This window comes from Lynx rufus, unplaced genomic scaffold (genome assembly GCF_022079265.1).
Source record: "Lynx rufus isolate CCGP_SWC_20201006 ecotype Redwood Valley unplaced genomic scaffold, mLynRuf1.p SCAF_20, whole genome shotgun sequence".
Lineage (NCBI taxonomy): Eukaryota > Metazoa > Chordata > Mammalia > Carnivora > Felidae > Lynx > Lynx rufus.
In genome coordinates, this window is record NW_025814835.1 from 20318688 (window position 1) to 20341958 (window position 23271).

Consider the following 23271-nt stretch of genomic DNA (forward strand, 5'->3'; position numbering starts at 1 on the left):
TAAAGGCTTACACTATCAGAATGAAATGTGTTCTCTCATGATCTCTGGAGCGATCTATTTGATGGTAAAAGTGGATGCTACAGATGAAATCTTTACAAGGAGCATAATCCTAAAAAAAAAAAAATAAAAAAAAAAGTGCACCTCCCAGCCTCCTGCTGGCTGCGCTGCCTCTTTGGTACCTCGCAGACTTCGACAGAGTCCTGGACGGGTGCCCATTGATGTCATGGAAACACTCAAATTACTGAGAATGATTCATGTCTATGCTGGTCTCTTATCCTCCCCCACACAAACAGGAGTAGATTTTTAACCCTGACAACTTGTAATTTGCAGTGGGTTTATTTTTGTATCTGGATAAATATTTTTTAACAAGCAAAATTAAGATTAAGCAGTCTGTATCTGATATGATAGTAAAGAATGCTGGGTCTATGTAGCCAAGAGTACTTTGGGGACTCTGTGCAGCGTGAATTCATATTCTTCTCGTCTCTCCCTCCTCCTTCTCTCCCTTCCTTCCTACCCCCTTGCTCTTTTCATTTCATTCTCCCTCTCTTTATTTCTCTCCTTTCTCTTCCGTTTATTTTCATTCATATTCTTTCCCTTCCTCCCTCCCTCCCTCTCTTCTTCTTCTTCTTCTTCTTCTTCTTCTTCTTCTTCTTCTTCTCTCCCTCTCCCTCTCCCTCTCCCTCTCTCTCCCCCCTCCCATCTCTCTCCCCCTTACTATTTGCACTGATCTTCTACCTTTAAAATGATGGAAGGAATAGTCCCAGCTTATATATATGAGTTGAGACAAATCCTGGTAGGAACCAGGTCTCTGTGCTGGAGTCAGGGGTGGGAAATAATACCAGGTGGTGAAATTCTATAGGGGATAGCTTCAGTAATTCCTTCTAGAGAAAAATTAGATAGCCCTTCTTCCTTCCTACTGTATTTTGCAATCTGATTTTTAGAAATTACCCAAACAGGACAGTAGATGTTTGTTCACTTAACAGGGAAGTCAGAGTAAATTCTCCTTTATCCATCTATCTTTCTATCTGTCTGTCTGCCTACCTCCCTACTCCACCTGCTTTTCTGATTGTTAAACAAGTGGAGATTACATCAAAGTGAACTATGTGGTGGCTGTATTGAAGCTTTTTAGACATAAGAGCATAAGGAAGGACATATGTCATTTGATAGCTCATAAAGGTCGAGCTTTTTCTGTTAGTAATATTTACAAAGAGAAATTCAAGAGTATAAGTTTACACTTGGTTTACACAGAAGAGTACGTATGTCTGTATGACCACTTATGCTTCTGAAATGGGTAAACGTGTCTTTTCTTTAATGTAAAATCCTCATACAATGAAAGTTATTCTCTTAGATCTTTCTTGATAGACAGTCTATGAGATGGTATCCTGTTCCATTGGAATTGAAACTGATATGGACATTGATTTTCTACTTTGCCCTCAACACAATACCAGAAATGGGGTAGGGGGGAAGTGTTTTCCTAAGCCTGAGATTCACTGAAGCTAGTAGAAGAGTTAATACCGAGAGAGAAATTTTGAAACTCAGGTTTGGCTTTTTTTTTGAAAATCATCTTCCGTTTTGTGTATATAGTGACTTAGCTACAAGGTGCACTTTTGACAAGATAGAAGATTTATTAAAGATAGGTTCTTTGTGTGGTGTCAGGAAGGTAGACTCTAATAGCATTGTCATTGAACCAAAAGATAAAAAATGACTACTGTTACTTTTAACATTTATTTTAACTGGAGTTGAGGGAGGAAAACTTGGGGGTTGTAAACTTTAGAAGGATTTCAATTCAGTGTCTCAAAATACCACTGTTGAGTCTTCCCATTGGAAAAAAGAACAGTAGAGTCCTGGGTGTAAAGGACTATGTACCCTTAAGCTCTACTCTTGAAGAAAGAAGTAACCCTCCCTCTTGGGGTGGGGCTTATGTTCTGGGCACCTAGTCATGTCACTAGTAATACGGATCAATTTTCTATGACAACTCTTCATATGTCACTAAATTCTACTGCTTAGATCTCTTGAAATGTGGTTTCATTGTCTCCCTTGCAGATTATTAAGGCTAAAGATACTTCTAAAATAAACAAATGAGCAGCCTTGATGTTATCCTTAGATGTGGCCAGATAGCATCTGAGGCTCTATATATCTCTGTAGAGCCATCTACGGATAAAAACTGAGTTGTTAGAATTGGAACCAGACACTGACGTTGCCTTATTCCTTGTTCCACTGGGTCAGTTGGTAGAATCTGAATTTGGGTTCAGAGGGGGCAATTTTTCAACAGCCCCCTTTCCCAAATGTAAATTCCATCATCATTTCGATCATTATGGGGTGTACCCCTGGGAAAGGGAGCTTAAAAAGAGAGAGAGAGAGAGAGAGTCAGAATTTTGAGTAGTTTCTTTGCTATATTCACCATCTGGAGAGCCTTGATTGATTAGCTTTGGCCTCACCATTAAGTGTCAATATAATCAATGGGAATTACTAGACTAGGGTCATTACATAGATAATTTGCCTGCTGTGTAAATAAAAATGAAATTGTTTAAATTTTGTGAGAGAAAGAAAGTGAAAATAAGGGCTGACAATTTGTTTGTTAGAGAAAGTGGAGGCCATTGGAATGACAGTTTTTGGAAGTGTGGAGCAGTTTGGCTAAGAATAGGAATGAAGGATATTTTTTTTCCAGTTTATCATAGCCAGAGTGAGGAAGTGCTGTTCCCTCTCTTGCTTGCATACATTTGCCCGTAGTGCCTACTTTACGTATGTAAACATCGGGGAAGAGAAGTGGATGTCTGTTACCTGGAGATTTTTTTTTTTTAAGGAAAAACGTAATTTACACTTTTTTGTTGTTTCTCTTGGCAGGTAAAACAGAAAGGGGCTCCTACTCATCTTATGGGAGAGAATCAAACTTACAGGGTTGCCACCAGGTAAGTGAGACTCTTGCTTGGGGAAGGGTTGAGAGAATTAACCTGGTAAATGACGGTTTGTTTTGTAAATTAGGTGATGCATCTTAGACTGTGGCACTAAGATGCACCGAAAGTCTGCCGATGCCTCCCTCTTCTAAAAAGTAACGAAATAACACAGACCTTGGAAGTGATAAACACCTCGTCTCTAGATCCCTGCTGTATCAGAACTACATTCACTGGCTTGTTTTTATTTTTTAATCCATCAGCCGGTACCAGTGGCACTGTTTGCAAACCAGCAACGCCGGTTAAAGTGGTTCTATCAAAAGAGTTTATTTGCAATTAAGAACTTGAGAATTTCTCACACTAGAAATACTTCATGCAGCCATGTGTCAGACCCTGGGTTCGGGTGGTTATTGCCCTAAATTATAGTTTTCATAGGGGCTGTATGATGTTGTGTGAAAACAGGGTTGTATTGAGGGATAAAAATGTCTGTGAAAATATGATTTGTTGTCCCTTTTTGTTTCTGAATTGTTTTTGGCTGGAAGTCAAGGCCAGCAGGCTAACAGCAAAGCCGTCTCAAGGGAAGCATGCGTGAGCTAGAAAAATAAGAATACTTTAATTAAATAATAAAATGCCAGTGTAATACAAAGGTATAGCATGTGTGTGTTTGCGTCTGTGTGCACTCTGCATTTGCATACTTTTCACTGCCCAGAAAAAGCCCAGTTCTGAAAATAATATCCAGAGCCCAAAGTATAAGCTTTAAGACAGTTGAGTTTTTATAGATGTGTTCTTTTTCATTTCAATATTGGAATTAATCGCATCTTTAAAATCTTTTGTTTGGGATTTCTTTTTCTTTTTTGCATTGGTTTCTTACTTTGGAAAACTCTTGATAAAATTGAATAATCCTGTCAAATATTCAAAGCTTTCTACTGTTTTATTCCTCATTTAAGCAGAATGTACCTTCTTGTGCTAGAAAGGGAATGCTTGCTCTCTGGAACCCTCTCACCCTCCCATTTTCTTTAGTGAAATGGGTAAAAAAAAATCAATTTTGAATTTTTGAAACAACCTGTTTAATATATCCTGGAAAACGTAAGCAAATAGTTTTAGCAATGAAATAGAGCCCGTGAAGGATTTACCTTTATGGATCAGTCATATGTCACTAAAGGTGGAATTCTGGTGGAGGTTTACTCCCGCCCGCCCCCCCCCCCCCCCCCCGATATATTTGCATTTTTAAAGTTGCCTCCTCTGGCCCAGCTACCAATTCAATGCTATTCGGCATCTAAAAGATTGGTTGCGATGAGGGGAACCGTGCTTGGTTAAGAAGTCCTGCTGCACAAGCTGCAGAGTACAGTTCATGGCAGTTTGTTTGGAAAGAATTCTGCAGGAAAGAAATTTACAGCCATTCCAGCGCAACGGAAACATCTTTGGAATGTGAGTGCAAATGTTCGGGGCAGATAGCTCGGGCGACAAGCCTCTTAGTGCCGAGTCTCTAGTGTAAAGCTCCCAATTCCTGCAGAAGAGCCGGTTCCTGTGTATCTGGTTTCTGAGGGTCAAGGCAGAGGTCATTAGAGTTTTGGGGAGAAGAAAGTTGACAACATCCTTCCTTTTTGCAGATGGTCATGGCAGAGGTCTCTGTTTTCGCTGGGCCTCTTTTTCTGGTCAATGAGAGAATAGGCTTCCTCGCCCCTGTATCCTTTCTTACTAATAGGAATTGGCGTGATTCCTCACAGACACAAAGATTTCCTCTGCTGAGTAAGCGCGAGGCCCCTTAACTTGTTAAAGCATCATCCACACCGCGTGAGTCTGTCTGTGTATGTGCAGGGACACAGACCCTCCCTCGGTTTGTGGGAAATACTTCCCTCGGGTGAAACTGAAGTGATTTTTTTGGCAGACATAAGGTGAGGAGTGGAAGGGGGCAGAGGGTGGAGTAGAGGTGGACGGACTGGTGTGTGATGGCTGAATTTCCGGGCCTTGGGAGGCTCATTTTGAGACATTCATGTCCAGGAAAATTCTGTTGTATATAGGAGTATGAGTGCATATGCTTTTCTTAAAAAGTCTTCATAATGTAGCTGTGGAGTGTGGCGATTCTGTCATTCTTATTTGTGCTTCGTGGTCGTGAGTCTTGCAAGAACCGACTATCTCTGTGCTTAGCATGGTCTCAGCAGTATCCATAAACAGTGTGATCACTTAAGGGTAAATAAAAGAGCAAAATTTTGGAAATTCCCTGATTGAGAAAATTGAGGCTGGAGAGGAAAAGTGCACATACTATGAATTTCTTCTGCTTTCCGTGAAATTTGAGAATAGAGCAGACCATAGTGTGTCTCTTCCAGTGAATGTTTCTCTTATGCCGAATTGCTTTTTGAATCCCCGTCTCCAACACCAGCTATGCAAACCAAAAAGAAAGGCAAAGTCTCGGGTACTTGGGCTTCAAGTCTAAGTAGCAGATCACAGCTGAAATGATTCCCCACTGTGTGGTAAGGTGAGTGGCTTCCTGGAGAGAAAGCTTTTGTTTTCTCCTGTTTACTACATTATAGAGATGCTGGGTGGAAATCCTATAGATGGTATGCCCTGAGGAGCTCCAAAAGCAGCTTTATCATATTATAACAATGTATCCTGTGGACTTAGAGGATTGAGCACTGTTACATGGGAACATGCTTATTCCAGTCCCAAATAGCCTTTTGTCTGGTGTAGAGAAATAGCGGTGGTAAGCAACAGGTAGCAAAATGCTGTCCTGGAGAAATAAATTATTATTTTGAAGTGTATGGTATTTCAAAAATGCATCAGGTTAAAAAAATATTACACGTATCTGTGATGTCCCTCTTGAGGATTTGACATGAATAGTGAAAAACATGTGGCTTTTTGAAAAGTAGATATTTTAGCCAAAAAAACAAAAGCTGGCAGGTTCTTTTTAAGTTGTTTTCATTAAAAATAGTAATATGAATTCATTAATGCATTTCCACGTAAAATTATCAGAAATAAACATGGTAACTTTTTCAGACTTTTGAAACTGTGTAGATAATGAACCAATAGGCAAAAGCAAAGCGGCCAAATGGACTTTTTTTTTTAGTCCTCACTAAATATGGCAAAACTAATTTAAATCAAATTGGGGTACGGAAATCACACCCAGGCTTAAAATGTTCTTGCCAAATTGCAACCTCATACTACTTTTACTGAGAGAAAATAAAATTTATAATGGAAAGTCTGACAGAAATGAAAATGAGCGGAAATGAAGTTTTTCACAAGATAGTCCAACCTCTATCCGGTAACCAATAACTAATACCTAATGGGCATCATTGAAGATCACAAAAGGAAAAAAAAAAAAAACAATGTCATTTGTTTTTGGCCTCTTTTGCTGCTTTGAATAGGATGTTTGGTGAATGCAAACTTTCTAATCTTGCCGAGAGATCTTCTGTTTTTGAATGGAATGATGATGTCAACACAAGTGATTGTTATTAAGGCAGAAGTTTTCTCCTTAAATGAAAGTTCAGGACGGATTATCAGGAATTGTTTGTCTTTTCTTTTTTGGGATATAGACCAGGTCTACAGCAATCGTTTCATTATTAGTGTCTCCTGGGCAAGTTTTGTGGGGGGTGTGTGTGTGTGTGTGTGTGTGTGTGTGTGTGTGTACTATATGGAAAGCTGGGCCCTATCTGAGACCAATTAAATTAGAATCTTATGAGTTGGGCCTTTGCTTTTCTGACAGTTCCCAGGTGATGTACTGTGTAGCTAGGTTTGATGATTTCCTAGAATGTTCTATAGGAATGTACTGTATTTTAAAGATGTGTTCAAAAACTGGTATTGCCAGTGACCTTGAAAGAGCTTTTAGACTTTTTGCCTTAACATGATTGTTCAAGACATGGATATATACTGCATAAAAACTTCATTTAAAAGGCAGTGAGAATTAGTGATTTACTGAAAATCAGGAGGACGCCTTGATGTCTTTATACAAAATTCTGCAACTGTGAATGTCCCAGCCCATATCTTGTTTTCTCTAGTGAAGTCCAAGGCTCTAACCTCAACTGCATTCTTTTTCTTTCTCAGCAAGTAATCAAATAGGACTATGCTGATAAAGTTATTTGATGTTGAGATCTTAAAACCAACGGGATTTAAGCATTAGGCATAATCTCAGATACTTTTGTTAAATTCCAGAAACTTTGAAACTATAGAAAATGGATCTTCTCTATATGAAATTTGACTTGCTCATAAACTTCGTTTTTGCTTCATTGAAATTAAACATTATAGTTGGTTCTGAAACGAATTACACATTTATGAACTGATTGTTTTTCTTTTGATTATTTTTATTTTTGATACGGACAGAATTACAAGTGACTTAATTCAAAAACTTTTGGCCCCTTTAAGTTTTCCTTATCTAAAGTCAAAATAGGAAGCATGGAAGCAAAAAAGGCATGAAATCCTTTGTTCTTAAAAAAAATGGCTACTTGGATCTTGTGGAAGCAGAAATGCATCTTGTTTTTTACTTTGACATCACGCTTAAGTGTTTGTTCATAGCGGACAGTAAATCAGTCTGGGTCCAATGCATTCTTCCGAGGACCCTCTACCGCCCACGTACTGTGCCTGTGTATTGCCTTATGCTTCCCTTCCATAGCGCCTCTTGGATTGTTGAATGCTGATTTCCGGCAAGATTCTGTAAACTCCTACAAGGCAGGGGCCACGTTGGCTTTATCTTGCACTATGTGTACTCTGTGCCTAGCAGGGTGAGAATTGTGATAACCTAAGGTTTATGGCCCTAGCGTCACATTTTGAGACCGGGAAGTCGGAATAGCAATGTATGGGAACCATTAGTTAGCATTGTTTTCATGCCTACAAAAATGAGAAAATCCATACTGTCTCAAAGAAAGTCCTTTGGAAGTCTGCCCTTCTAATGTGCTGTGCAGACCCCGGAATGACACACACAGGTCATAGCGTGGAAAGTCACTCATCACTTACAGGGCGCCGGGTACTGGCCCCGTGCTGGTCTCACTGTGCTAGGCTGAACGTTCTCAAAGGAGATGATGAGAGAATTCTATGTTCTGGGTTTCCGGTGGGCATGTTATTGGAACTAAAGGTGAGAATCCAGTCCCATCCTTTTGGAGTATGCCAGTGAGGACAGTGGGGCAGAGTATTTATAATTATGATGACTTCAGACATCACAGGGCCCGAGTTTACCGTGTGTGTGCCATCGCGACTGTGCCCCAGGCAGCTGTTCACACAGCAGCTTGTTTGTTTTGGGGGCATTGTTAATGGGTGGACCTCTCACCCAACACCAGCCATCCCAAAACTCACCAAAGGGGAGAATGGAGACATTCTTTCATCGCATTGGTGAGCAGATATTCATTGCCCCTCTACCTGTGTGTTAGGTACAATGGAAAAAAACAAGGGGAGGCTCTTACATGTTTTCCCTTCAACCCCCGTAGCAGCTTTCTGAACAGAGACCATCAAGCTCCATTTATTTAATTAAAAAAATGTTTAGACATCTTACGTAGCATAAATTTCCAAATACTTAGAAAAATTGAAAAAACAATAAAATGAAGTGTCATATACCCACCACTTATATTAAACAGTTGCTAATATTTGTTATATTTGCTTCATGTAGATGAATGTATATGTACATTTTTCAGTGAACCATTGTTAAGTGGCAGACCTAATAAGATTTCACCCCTAGATTTTTCACATCTTTTAAAATTAAAAACACTTAGCCATTGAAATAAAATACTATTATCACTCCTAAAGAAAATAATAACAATTTCCCAATCTAATACCCTATTTGTATTCACCTTTCTTAAAATGTCCTCCCATGAAAATGTCCTCAGTAGCTTTTTTTTTTTTTTCAGTCATCGCATTCATGCGTGGTATTTGGTTTCTGTGTCTCTTTATAATTTCTTTTAAACTAGAACAATTCCTGTAATTAAAAAAAATATATTTACTTTAAAGAAATCAGGCCAGTTGTCTTGAAAAATATTCCCCTATCTAGAATTGTCAGCTTATTTCTTTGTGGTACTGTTTAATTTGTTATCTATCACTTGTCTCACCTACAGATTGGAAATTATGTCTAAAGGTTTATTCGTATGGATGCTACACATTTTGGGCCCGAGTATGTCATAGATGATGCTATGTGCTTCATATTATATTCCATTCGGAGGCATATAATGTCAAGTTATGCTGCTACTGATGATGCTGACTTTAATCACTTGGTGAAAGTGGGGACCCCCAGATTCTTTCTCTTGTAAAGAAATCTTTCTCTTCTTGCAATCAGTAAACAGTTGTTGTGTTGATACTTTCGCACTGGGTAGATATTCCATTTCCTCCGTACTCTTAGGCTTGATGGTTTTAGCATACATTGATGATGCTTGCTTTTGAAGTAGTGATTAAAAAAAAAAAACACCATCATTTCATCTTAATTTATAGCTGATATTCTTCTGTAAAAAGCTTTCTTTCATTGCTCGTATTTTAGCACTGGTAATTTAAATATTTCATACATATACAAGTTGCATGCTAATAATCCTTGTATTAAATATGGTACTGGAGGGAACTGGAAGCATTAAAGCATTTTTAAAGTCTCTTAAGGTATATTGATTAAAAAAAAACTGTTGTGGCTCAGGCTAATGGTCAGAAAAGCTTTAATTGCAAGAAGAATAAGGCAATTACGTTTCCTTGCAAACTAAACTCTAGCATTTTGCTGAAATTTTAGACCTTATGACAATGTCTATATCACTCGCTCTTAGATGAATCTTATAAGCACTGGAGTTTCTCTAGATTCTCACATTGTCCCCTCTATACTCCAGTAATTATTCTTAAAGACCTCACAAGACTGACTGTCAGTGGCTGACCGACTGAGTCTGATAGGCAGCTGTGATTCTCAAAGTTGTCTCGTTGATGGTCACTGAGATAGTGGGTCTGGTCCCTCCCCAGTCCATGCACAACCCGGATGTGGCTGATGAGTGGATGTCAAAATGAATGGATCTCTAAAAGTTAGTCCGAGCTCAATCTAGAGGAAGCCTGGGAAGTAATATTAGGTGCCAGTATAAACTTTTATGCTGATCGTTATTGTCCTCATTTAATGATTAAGAAAGTGAAGCCCAGAGAAGTAGAGCAAGCAGAACTAAGGTCACACCCCAAGTGAGCTTCAGAGCCGGATTCTGAACTCTAAAATATCTGGTTTTAAAGCCAGTGCTTTCCCAGTGTGGGTTCCCTGCTGCCCCACCTATGACGAGGTTTCTAGGCTCAAAGATCCATATTGCAGCCCATCTGGAAAACCACTTTTGGTAGATACCAGGCCCACTGGAGAGTCTGGGCCTAACATGGTGCCTAGAATAGTAGCTTCACTCAGGTCTGTTAAGGATGTGCTAGAACTCTGTGCCCTTGGCGGAAGGTTGGGGCGGGGTGGGGGGAACCACATGGCTCCTGACTGCCTGGCCCTTTTTGGTTGTTCTTATTTTTAAGTAAACCGCCTGTGTCTATATGCATGATCCATTCTGTAATTTCAGAATTAGCATGTGTAATTTCATTAAAACCAATAAAGCTTCACTGTGAAAAGGCTGGGGTAGAATATGCCAATTCACATTTTAGCAACAGCATGAACACTTTCTTAAAAATGTATAGATTATATTTGGGCCTTGCTTTTTGTGCAATGCAGGCAGAATATGGTTTGCTATTACATGAATTTGGATTCTTCATAGAGCAAACTAGTTTTCCGAAAATACAAGAACTACATAGAGTCAAATTCTAAAACCATACCTTTCTCAGGCTCTTAAATGTGACCCCATAATTTTTCGATTATGGCATTTAACTCACTTGTGAAATATATGAAATGACATATATGTGTTAGAAGCACAGGCAAGTTTTATACAACAGTTCGGGACAGTGAGTGCATGAAAAAAAATGAAATTGCTTTGAGATGATTTATGGGACACCAAAAAGAAAAAAAGAAAAAGGAGTCCTGGTATCCAAATGGAAATTTCACTAGAATCTTTGGAGTAACTTCTCTTTTCCTGTAAGACGTATTTGGGAGGTTTTAATAACCACTAGCAATTAGGAACTCAGTTCATCTTTATATTTTTTATATGTAAAGAGAAAGGGGAAAATCAATTAGTGACTAAACAATTGGTTTCACACTGACGTGTACTTGATAAAAGTTAATGTTGACATGAGCCTGCCTATAGTATAGAAATCGGGATAGCCCTAAAGCTTCTTTCCAGAAGGAAGGAAGTATACTCCCAATGCAGTGTCAGGAAAACTTTTCAATATAGAATGGCAGAAATATTTATTCCTTTATGAGCATGCTTGAAATGGTTTCATCACTAAGAAGGTATCTTCTGGAACTCTTAAAACGGAAGACCCCCAAGTTAAAATAGTGGGAACACTGCAAGATCCCAACAAAACCCCATAATCTTTCTAGAAATAAATACTTTAGAAAGGAATAGATACCGAGTCTGCTGCCGGACCTGATATGGTAACCTGCTTAGAATTGAGCCTCATCCTTTGAAAAATTGGGTGTCTGTGTTCTGGATGTGTATGTGGATTTCTTTACATATACTTTCACTCACAGATAAACTAAACTGAGCTTCCTAAAGCCTGGACCTTTTATGTTCAGTGTGTTATTTATTATCCAACAGAAGTAGTTTCTTGGGAGAAGAAAACCGGCAAGAATACATAGTTGCATTTGCTTTAGGATTTCTAGCGCATAAATGTTGTTTTCATAGTATGGCACTTATTTTTGTACTTAATAAAGGGAGAAGTCCAGTTTTGGTGGGATAGCATTCTTGGCCTGGCACTTCCCCAGATTTTGTTAAACAGAATATGTCATCACTGTTTAATTCTTATGGTAACTTAATGAAATCTATGTAACCGTTGATTTCATTACTCTCTCCTTTCAAAAGACATCTTCTAGTGAAGGCTTTCTATGACATTTAAAAAAAAAAACGCTAGATACATCTTATTTTCAACCTACCTCAAAGCCACATTTGTGTAAATTTGGGACAGTGACACTTCAGTGATAAGAAAGTAATTAGGAGGAATATCATTGAGCTTTTCAAGCAGTGACCATTCTCTAGAGCTCTAGATGTGGGGGGTACCTGTGTATCGGGGTCTGACTGTGCATGCACACGGAATAATCTGAGCTCATTTGTACAGTGATAATGAACAGCAGGGCACTGAATCTTTTCAGTTTTATTGGTATTGTATACAGTAAGTTATTAAATTTCATCTTTGTAATACACCTGCAGTAAAATAACAAAACATTGCTGCACTTAAGGAACATGTGTGTGTGGTACAATGCCCTCCCCCATCATTTCAGCCCCCCCCAACAGCTGCTTGCAGATTTCAAGATCCATTGTATATATTCCCTTGAGCCCACCTCTAATAATCGAGACACATCTGCCATCGCAGTATTATAGGCATATGTAGTTTTATTGAAAACTATACCTGTAAAAAAATTAAATAACTCCTACCTCAATTAAATTGGCAGGCTACCTTTTGCAAAGATCATATTGCAGACCTCCTGAGACCCAGTGAGTTCATTTTATTCTTATATTACAAATCACTAAATATGTTATTTTTATTTAGCCAAGTGGCTCGTTTTTCTCATTCTTTGATAATAAGTCACTTTCATCTATTCTCACTTTTGTTTTCCTTTTCCGCCTCATCTCCACATATAAAAAAAAAATACCATGCAAGTTGTATGAAGGAAACACTGAGAGCCTCGCTGCAGTAAACACAGGATAAATAAAGTCAAAGGGAAAGGACCCAGCATGCAGCTTTAATTTTTAAGTGATTATTAAATAGACATAAAGGTTAAAAAATCAGGGTTAAAATATGAACTCATCTTGTGCTTTGATAGAGATTTTTACAATCTTTTTTGAGATCAATTTGATCACCATAATGGCAGAAAAGGAGATAATATGAAGAAAGAATGAGTTAAGAGGTCATACAAAGCATACATAGATGATTAGATTAGATTCCTTACCTTAATATTTGCTTTTTTTTTTTTGAAGAATGGGTCAATAATAAATGTCTATAAAATAAATTTTTATTCATACAGGAATAAAACAAGTATGTTAGGGTGTCTATATAATTATTCATAGTAAATTAATCATGCCACAAGTACAGTGATTTAGTTAAGAAGAAAAGTTTATGAGCTTGCTTCCTATTGTCAGAGAAAATTCCAAGGACTAGATGGCCACTATATGAACAGGAAGAAAACTGTGTACCCTTTTAGGAGCATGTGAAGGTTCCCCATTGCATAGTTCCTTAGAAAGAAAGAATGTTTTGTGCTATTCAAAGGGCAGTGTGTGAATGGACTGAGGGAATGAGACATGGGTGCCTGTTCCCCAAGTGAGTGCACTTACGAAATAGATCCTCTGATGGCAGTTGGAAAGTGGCTGGTTCCATAGGAAAAAGTCACAGCTAAATAGTGCATGATTGTTGCCCTAGTGTAGGTAGGAAATCAAGTTGCCTTATTGATCACCAGTCAGGATTAAAAATAGTCGCATTTAGTTTAAATGATGGATTTTCTTTTTTGATTATCAAGACTGTTGGTTAAAACTGTTGGTCATTTAGTTCCACTGGGGTTGCCTGTGCCCATGAGATTATTCTCGGTCTCTGATCAACTAGGGTATTTTCTGCCCCTCTCACAGTTCACAGAGATTCAGAGTCTAGTGGGGATAAAAGGCCAAGTCCTAGGGGCACTTGGCTAGCTCAGTTGGTAGAGCATTCTGTTTCTCGATCTCAGGGTTGTGAGTTCAAGCTCCACGTTGGGCGTGGAGATTACTTAAAAAAAAAAAAAAAAAAGCCGAGTCCTAGATAGGGTCATTGCTGACAACTAGGATCCCAAACCCCAAGAGAATCAGAATTCAAGATCTTAGAAGGATTTCAACTTTGTGAGCTTGTTTGTGTTATAGAAAAATACATTATAAATTCTAAATAAATTTTTTGAACAAAACTCATGCACATGTGGGGGAATACTACTTAATTCAGGCCATACTATTCCTTGGAAGCTCCATCAACAGAAATTTCTTCTCCTGGATGTGATTACCTTCTGTAGAAATATCTATTACCAGTGCTTTTGAACTGTGAGTTCTGTTTCTCTCACTGAGCTCTGCAACTCAGAACTGTCATGTGTAGAGTGACCGGTACAACACAACATCAACAGTGGTAAAAGATCTGCTGTGGACAATGACATGTGGCAAAGAAGAATGTCAACAGCTGCTACTACTCTGACATTGTCCCTCAAGGAGTCTTTCCGCGTCTCTACCATTTAACTGTCTCAACCAAAGAGAAATCACTAATGTAGATCTGTTCTCAGTCCTGTTGACACTTAGTTACTAACTAAGATTTGCTTCAATTTGTTTCTAGAGTACAAGTCCTGGGTGTCATATTCTGGTAAGAATATTTAAGTTTAAGGTCTTATACATGGAAGAAGGAACTATACCTGGATTTATTTCTAGGAGAACTTGTTCTCTATTCCCTTTTGCAAGTAACACATACATCCTATCATTCCTAGAGTCCAGACTGTCTCTATTTCATACCTCATTACAAAGCAGATTTTTCTTCTCATTGTATCCTAAGTAACTACATTGTTTCCTAAATTTCATAGTGTACCTTCAAAAACTCAGATGCCAAGATTGGAGGCTCCTATGGAGTTCTATTCAATAGGTCTCCCTTAGTTACCTGGTGCAAATAATTTTACCTGTGTTCTGGGTATTTGTAGATACTGCTTTAGAAACAGAATGGAGACATACTAAATCAGCTCTGTAGAACCTCAACCAGCAATCAGAACATTCCAGAACATTCAACAATAATATATTCTACCATACCTTCATTTGGGTGTTCAGTAAATATGTATTATGAAATAGCACCCTAATTCTCCCCATCCCACCCCCCGAAGATCATGATATCACTACCCTGGTAGAGGGTTTGAGCTAATAGTACAGTCATCTAATTGGAGGCTCTAACTCATTACTTTCCAAATTTCATATTCTTACATTTATTTAGGTATGTTTTTCAAGGAGATAGAGTAAAATTTGGCAACTAAGGTTTTGTGCTTTTGACCTTGAATTTTAGTGATGGAATTTCCCCCTCAAGATTAGTCCTTCCATCTGTGTTCGCTTGGTGACTGACCTCCAGATGCCATCTGAGACTGGTTTGTCTCCCTCACCCCCAAAAGCCCTCAGTTTTCAGACTTCATGGATTTGGCTTCCTCTACCAATACATCAGCCCCACCCCCCCACTCTCACAGTCACCACTGCTGCTCTCTCTACTGCTCTAGTTTCCTCCGTCCCCACCTTCTCCCTCACATGGCGGCTGAAGTGCTTTTCTGCACAAAATCCTGATGCTGTTATGCCCTTGCTTAGCCTCCTTTCATGGCTTCAGAGGCCCATCCTTACCATGATGTACAGACTCTTGATAGCCTGGCCCTGGTCCTGGCCTCCAGACTTGTCCTACACACTCACTCACATCTGTTCCAGCCATACTGAGCTGTTTGTAGTTCCCTTAAGGGCTCTTTCATAATTGTCTCTGTCTTTACAAGAGCCCTTCCATTGGCCTGGAATATCTTCATCCTCTTTCTCCTTCTCCCCTTACATTCATTTTACCAGGTGACTCACACTCTTCATCCAAGATTCAGTTCATGCCTTGTTTCTTCCAGGGACCCTCACTGTTATACCCAGGCCACAATGAGGGCCTCTCTTCTGTACACAGGTGCCACTGCTCCTGACAGTTGTCACACTCCCCACAGCCAGAGAATGCCAGGGAGCAGGCCCGACATCTCCATCCCTGGTGCCTAACAGAGGACACTCAGTGAGTGTTTGCTCAAATGTCATTGGATGGATAAGTAAATGAATAAATGCACCAACAACGGTAATGAATCATATAACTGTGAGCAAATGACGTATTTAAGCACTTTCATGCAAATTTCTTGTCTTAGATTAATCATGCTGGTGACCCCAGTGAGGTAGGGACTATTTTCAATCCCCATTGATAACAAAACAGAAGCACTCAGAGCAGTTTTGTCACTATTAATAGCAGGTGGCAGAGATGGGACTAGGGGGCAAAGTCCTTTGGCTCCAGATTTATCATTTTCCCTATCACTTCTTTATTTCTGGATAAAGTTGGTGACACTTTTTGTCAGAGCAAATAGCTCACAGAGTCTTCTCGTAGATGGTTCCCCTCTCTTTTCACTGTTAACTTAGGTATCACCTAGCTTAGTGCACTGGGACCTCTGTCAGTAAGACCGCATTTCTAAGGAGGCTATGATGAACCTGGCAGTCTGTATATCTAGAGCATTGCCTTTAGAGGCCACGAAAGAGAGTATGTATTTTGAATGTTTCTCGTAAGTAACTACAAATTGCACACAACGTGGTACATACTCCCTACAGCATCAGTTGCCAGTCAGTGGTAGTAACTCTACTCCACTGGTAGAAAGGCCACGAGCTGCCTAAGCATGGTGAGGCCTTGAAGCCCATGGGTGAAGTACAATACCAGCTGTGTCTCGGGGCACCTGGGTGGCTCAGTCAATTAAGCATCTGACTCTTGATTTTGGCTCAGGTCCTAATCTCACAGTTTGTGGGTTCGAGCCCCGCATCGGGTTCTGCACTGACAGCACGGAGCCTGCTTGGGATTCTCTCTCTCCGTCTCTCTCTCTGCCCCTCAATAGAAATAAATAAACTTAAAAATAAAATACCAACTGCGTCTTGTCTCCCAGGTTTCCTCCTTCATTCTCCTGGGTACATCTTTCCTGATAGAGGCTGGGTAGAAACAGGAAGAAGTGGATGAGCTGAGTAGATCATGATTTGCTTCTTCACGTTTCCCTCACACGATTCTTTTTCTTTTAACCTTAAGTTTGGACACGAAAACAACAACAACAACAACTAATGATGATAATGAGTTTAACTTTTGTATGTATTATTGAAATCCTTAGGATAGAATGTCACAGAAAGGCCTTAAATGCCACCTAGTACCTAATGCTGCTTTATAGCAAAATGGGAAGCTGAAGGTCAGAGATGTTAGGAGACTTGTCAGCTTTACACAGCGGACCTCACTCGTATGGACCCACCCAAAGTGGTTGACATTTTTCCTTGATGTCTTTGTAGGCTTTTCCTTCCAGAGAACATAGGGCTACCCTAGACCATGAAGTAATAGCCAGTAGCAGCTGGAGGTACTTCCTGAAGAAATTTCTAGATGCATATCCTCTTTGTTCAGCAACCACTGAATTGCACCATCACAGAGCCAGAGGGTGTAGTTTGCTTGTAAATACTGAGTTTTTGAAATGTCACTGTAACATTGGAAAAATGTTGTCTCAGAAGGTTGCCAAAGTGACAGAATCCCGACATTGTAAATACCAGCCAACACAAGTGCTCATAAATGACAGGAATAAAATATATTTGACTAAATCCATAATAATCACTGATAACACTGTTTACCCTCAATGACCAGGAGCTGTGAACTTGGATAAAAAGCACATGTGTGCAGATATCATTAATGCGTCTGAGCCTCTAGCCATTCCAGAGTATTTTGATGGAAAAGCTCCCTAAATATGTAAAAGCTTTACAATAACTAAGAAGCAAGTGTGCAAGATAGGGTGTCAGGCAGCCCTAATGGAACTAGAGAGAGTCTTGACTATCTTCAGCACCCCAGAGGGCTGATAAGGCCCCCATTGTTCTGGTAAGAACCAGACTGTGAGCCAGGCGAGCAGGACAGTCAATACTCTATTTTCCATAGATGTGATTCCTAGAAGGTCCACTTGCCACGAGCAAGAGCTCACACACAGGCCATGTTCTCAAGAGAAAGAAAATGTGAAATGAACTTAGAGATTAAAAGTCTCAGAGCAACAAAGGCAGGATTCCACGAGAACCCGAACAATACTTTCACTTGAGAGGGATGGCAAGGTGACCAGAACTCCCTCCAGTTGCTATATTTCTATAGCCCAGGCTTTTTCTCAATAATAACTTCTTCCTCTGTAGAAATGATTGCCTCCTTCCCTCTTCTGTTCTAGCATAAAAATGGATATTAGGGGCTCTAAAGGGACATGTACAAGGTGGCAAGCCAGTGTCACCCAAGCCTCTGTGATGTGGTTGTTCTCTCTGTTCCAAGCACCTCCCATCTCCCCATCTCCCTGGGAATGCTCTGGGACAATGGAGGATGTGTGGCAGAGGGCTGGCCCCTCCCAAGCAGGTGAAAGAGAGAGCCAGCCAGTGAAAGAGATAAGAGAGTGTCATGTCGTTCCCAGGAGCTGCTCCCACCACTGCTTCGAAACTGGGCGTGGGGACGAACTGGGGTGGCCTGGAATGACCTCCTTGATTTTCATACGTGTACAAAATACTTGGTCCTTTCCCTTGACAGGTTCCTATATTGTTTTATTTTTTTTAATAGTGAGCATTGCTTTCATAACTAAAACTGAAAGGCCACATTCAATATTAGAAATCCTCAGTGCTGATGAGATTTGGGAAAAGCTACAAAATAACACGTTGCAAATTGACGTTCAACCATGAAATTGTGGCAATTGTGCTTCTTGGATTTTGAAGTTTAGGAAAGAACTCGTAAGAGGGAAAAAGCTTTCAGTCAGAAGATGTCCATTTTAGCATTAGCTACAATAGTGGATTGGAGAATAGAGCCAGAAATGATTGGAGTGTCCAAGGCTATGTGATGTTGGTATATTTTGGTGCCCATGAATAGGGTCTATGTGGCTGATAATACAGCTTTCAAAGAGTACGGGCAGAGCAGGGAGAGGGAGGGAGTATCCCAAGTCCTTCAGAACTCAGTGATTGGCCTGGCATCCTTGTGACATTAAACCCCGCCAAGGGGGATTCCCTGGACAGGGACCCAGTTTCAGGGCTTGCTGTTCTGGTTTGACTCAACAGGTTGAAGGTGTTGGTGTTGGAGAAGTGGTGGCTGGTCTTAGGCGCTGTCCTGGCACTGCTCCTTCTTGTTGGTCATGAATTCAGACAGAAATTGAATGGCTTCTTACATTTCTGTCAAAGAAAGACAGCTTTGTCTTCCAGAGATGAGTTAGAAGGCAGCAGCCATGTGGACATTCTGCCACTTGGGGCACCGTGCAGTGATGGTCTGATGGCCTGTGCTGCGGCCTTTGACAACTATGGGTACATCCGAGGCTGTGAGCACCGAACCAGAGCTTGAAAAGCCTTGAAGTCTCACTTTTTCTCTCAAGTTTGAAGGACGCTTATCCCCAGTATCTACTCTTTCCACTTCTCCTTTTCACTCTTTAATGGTTTTAACAATTATTTTAGAGAAACCATTTGGGGGTTTTATTTTAGGCATGACAGGCAGATTGAACTCTTGTTTGGATAGCTGAAGAAGAAGAGTTGCATAAAAGTGGCCAGGTAGAGGGTGGGTGTGGAAGATCTTTGCCACATTATGGTCAGTTTCAGTGAGGCTGCGTTTTGTTAAAATTCATCTTTATCTAAAATGGACTTATGGTGTTTTGACTTCTGCAATGCAGGTGGACAGCCACAGATTTGACTCTATCTACTTTGGTTATCTCCCCTGTTTTTCTTCCTGAATCTTCTGCTTCCATCCAGCTGCTCTTTTAAAAACCAAAGACAAGTATGAGAGGGACGGGGAGGAGGAAGGGGGGGAGAGGGAGACAGAGACAGAGAGAGAGGGAGATTTTTATGATCAGTGGGTAAAATACCTGCCAGTCTCATAAGGTAGTTCCTTAGTGAATTTAGCATTTAATTATTAGTTTAGAGGGGATATCTTTGAGCTTAAGAGTTATTTAGCTAATTAACAAAATAAGTGCAAGATTTGGAGAACTCACTTTTCTGCTCTCTGGATCCCCTGGGTTTCTCCCTTCAGCCCTACTTTTAGATTCACTCCAACATAACCCCCCTCCCTCAAATATTTAATTATTTGTTAAAGCTCAGAATTTCAGCTTCCTCTATGAGTCTCTATCCCCAAATTGCCCCCTGGTGGCTAGAAGAGAGAAAGACAAGATGGAGGATGGGGAAAAGGTAGATCATTCTGCCTCTTCATTTCTAATACATATTTCTCTCTGGGTATAATGGATACCAGTATAATTCAGTCTTGTTGCAGACTAGCCCTGAATAGGGTAGTACATCGCTGTTTCCTTTTTTGAGTCATTTTGCTGCAGGGATTTCTCTTCCTGTTCTTATTCCAGTTTCTTTTAGTCTTATTTTTGTTTCTACACATGTTGTGTTGACCAGAGCCTTTGTAACAGTACTAATAACACTGGGGTGAGTGAGTGAGACACACACACAGAGACTGAGAACAGGATAGCTGAAGACTGTACGTGCTGTCACTCCTTGTGCTGGCGTGAGCAGCACTGGGAAGGGCTGTGATTTTATAGGCAAGCTGATTAGCCAAGCACTTGTCACCTCCATGGCTGCTCATTGGCCTAGTGAGTGTGAGCATGCCATCTCATTGACAGCTGTCTGTTGTCAGAGGGCCATCTTTTCTCCTTTTCAGTGCGACTGAACACAACAGAGACATCTGCAGAGCTCTTTGCAGCTGTGACAGTGTTGCCCTGCCTGCCAGCCCTCTCACTCAGAAGGAGCATAATTGAAGAGCTCAGAAAAGAATATTAACCCATTGGCCATCTTGGTTTGGGATATTTTGGCAAGAAAACAAAGTGTCTCTTTTTGAGGTGACCACAAGTCTTTCTAGATAGAGGAAGACATGAGATCCAGTGTCATGACGAATTAGGCTAGTCGAGTGTAAAATGTCTTGGTAGTGATTGGCCAAGGGGTGGCAGCTGATCTGAGTATATGGAATAGGATGAGAGGTTCATCTTCAGGAAAGACCCAGTAGGGGCATATCTCAATTGTAGGACCTCCCCATTAGTGTCTTCTTTGAAGGTGACAGTGGCACATTGCATTGTGTAACAGCAGTAGTCCTTGGGATATGTGTGCTTTTGGATGAAGTGTGGTTCTTGTTGTTTTCAAGCCAAATTTGACACTGCCCTGTTTGGGGCAGATTCCAGAATGTCCATGAGATCAGAGCCTCTGCATTTCGTGCAGTGTGTTGCTAACGCTATAGAAATATGGGCTGCCTTTCTAGGACATTACCTATAAACTGGAGATACCAAGTTGGACTTTTGTGATGGGGAAGTGGTTTAAATGTTTATGCAGACGTCAACATGGGAGTCTGAATGTTTAATTCTTTGCTTCTTCATCATGGTGCCTTCCAATGCAGCTCTGTTTATTTGAACATCTATTAGAGCTGGTACAACATGGAGACATGCAGGGCTTGCTTTGGACTGTGTCACAGGGATGCTTCCTACATTTGGAAATGATTTAGTGGTATCTTAAGTTTAACAGGAGGGAAATATTTTATTGTATTCATTTAAAAAAGTAATTAGAAAGGGAAAGTAGGGGGGAATATTGAATACATTGCTTTTTACTCTTTCCTTGCTTTATGCAGTTCCCCTCATTCATTCTTTGCAACTTAACAAGCCTTTGTCACTGAACCTGGGTGAGAAAGGAAGATCTGAGAAAACTTGACTAACTTGTTTCAGACTGTCTATACTTTAATGCTATACAAATGGGAGATCGTATTAGAGAAAGTTAGTACCATTAAACTAGTTGGAGAAAATTCATCTAAGAAGACAAGAAAGACTCTTCTTCTCGGTTGTTGTGTTTAGACTAAGTTAGAAATAAATGAGCAAAATATTTTGAGTCTAGCATCTCCTAGACCAGGGGGTCAGATAACTGAGTTCTTACCCTGCACCCAATTGTACATAGCATCATTTTGAAGGTTCAGTTTTGTTGTGTTTAGACTAAGTTAGAAATAAATGAGCAAAATATTTTGAGTCTAGCATCTCCTAGACCAGGGGGTCAGATAACTGAGTTCTTACCCTGCACCCAATTGTACATAGCATCATTTTGAAGGTTCAGTTTCTCCTGAGGCGTGGTCTAGATGGTTTCTGAGATCCCTTCCAGTTCCCCGGTGTCTGAGGTATCAGAATAGGTGATAAGAAAGGAGAATATCCACCAGTAGCCCTTAGAGATTTCAGAAATATTTGACATATTCCCAAAACAACAGCAACTCCTTGCCTTTGAGAAGAATAAGAAATGCAGAAAGTAGTCAAGGGATATACAGTTAGCCTCCATTAACTATTTTCTTCTTAATTTCTGTTTAATAGAAATGATAAATAATTTTCCTTTTTTTTTAAGTTTAATGAAGGTGATGAGAGTAGGAAGAGAAGGTAGAGTCAAATGGGACTGATGACTCACCTGCATGGTTATGATTCCTCTTGGAAGATGGTAGCTTTGTCCAAGATACTAGGAGAGCTGTATCAAGACCTTATGCTGCAACATTCAGTCCATTCTAAGACATTTTTTCACATTTTAACACCTCAGAAATTTATGGTATGCCAATTTAATTGGCAACTTTTTTTCTTCTTTGGTGGTAAATAGACAATGAACTCTGTGCATCATGCCCGTGTCAGGAAGGAGGGAAGTACACACTAATACATCCTCACGTAGAAGGAATAGTCTGAAACCAATTTAACAATTGCTATAGCAGTTTTATAGCAGTTTCTTTTTCTAGAATTACTCCAGTTACATTGAGTCAGAAATGCCAGATATCTTTCCCAAAGGAAGGTCAAGAGTCGTTGCTAATTTCCAAGCTGGAACAATTCTCACCTAGTCCAGTATTAATCAAGGCTGTCAGTAAATCACTTAGACTTTATTTTTTTCACAGACTTTTAGAGTTTGTTGATGCTTTAGAGATACTCTAATTCCAAATTCTCATTTCATGGATGAGTAAATGGAGGTACAGGAAGTCTCTTGCCCAGGGTTCCATTTAGATAGAACCTGGGTGGCCAGATGCTCATTTTTGACATTCTCACCTCTAAGCTCCATACAGTGTAAGGAGAATGGGATTAACCACGTAACGGGTATTCTGTGTATCTTTTGCTTGTATATCTGGGTGTTACACTTTATTTATATGAGTGAATATGGTTGGATTCCATTGGTTCGTGTCTCTGAATGCTACACTTGTTTTACTGCCTGCTATACTTTTAAATTCATAGGTGATTTAACAAGGGACGAAAGCCAAACTTGTCATATACAGTTTAATGTATACCACACTCTATGCTACAGTAACACCATTTGATCATCTTTCGGTAAATTATGCGATTGTTGAGAATGTCCAAGCAGTAGGCAGCTCAAAGGTGCAGCATAAGCCGGCACTGCCTTAGCAAGTTTAGCATAAAAATTGTTGGTACAGCTGAGGTTACAGTGACTTACTGAGGTCTTGGCCTGGTTTTGTTACTTCTCCACACTGGGGTGTTTTCACTTTTGAAATGTGCATCTGGATTTAGTTTTTTTTCTTAAAAAACAAAAAACAAGCCCTTTAAAAAGGTCTTTAAATGTCAACACACTTGGAACACATTACATGTTAGTATCATATA

The 23271-nt window shown here is 40.0% G+C and overlaps 1 protein-coding gene across 1 annotated transcript in view; it reads left to right on the plus strand.

The window, feature by feature from the left end:
* TCF4 (transcription factor 4) overlaps positions 1-23271 on the plus strand; it is a 350509-nt gene that overhangs the window by 174696 nt on the left and 152542 nt on the right. The window contains exon 6 of the mRNA XM_047086297.1: positions 2845-2909. Within this exon, the coding sequence (XP_046942253.1) occupies positions 2845-2909 (65 nt within the window). The remainder of the gene's footprint in view (positions 1-2844; positions 2910-23271) is intronic.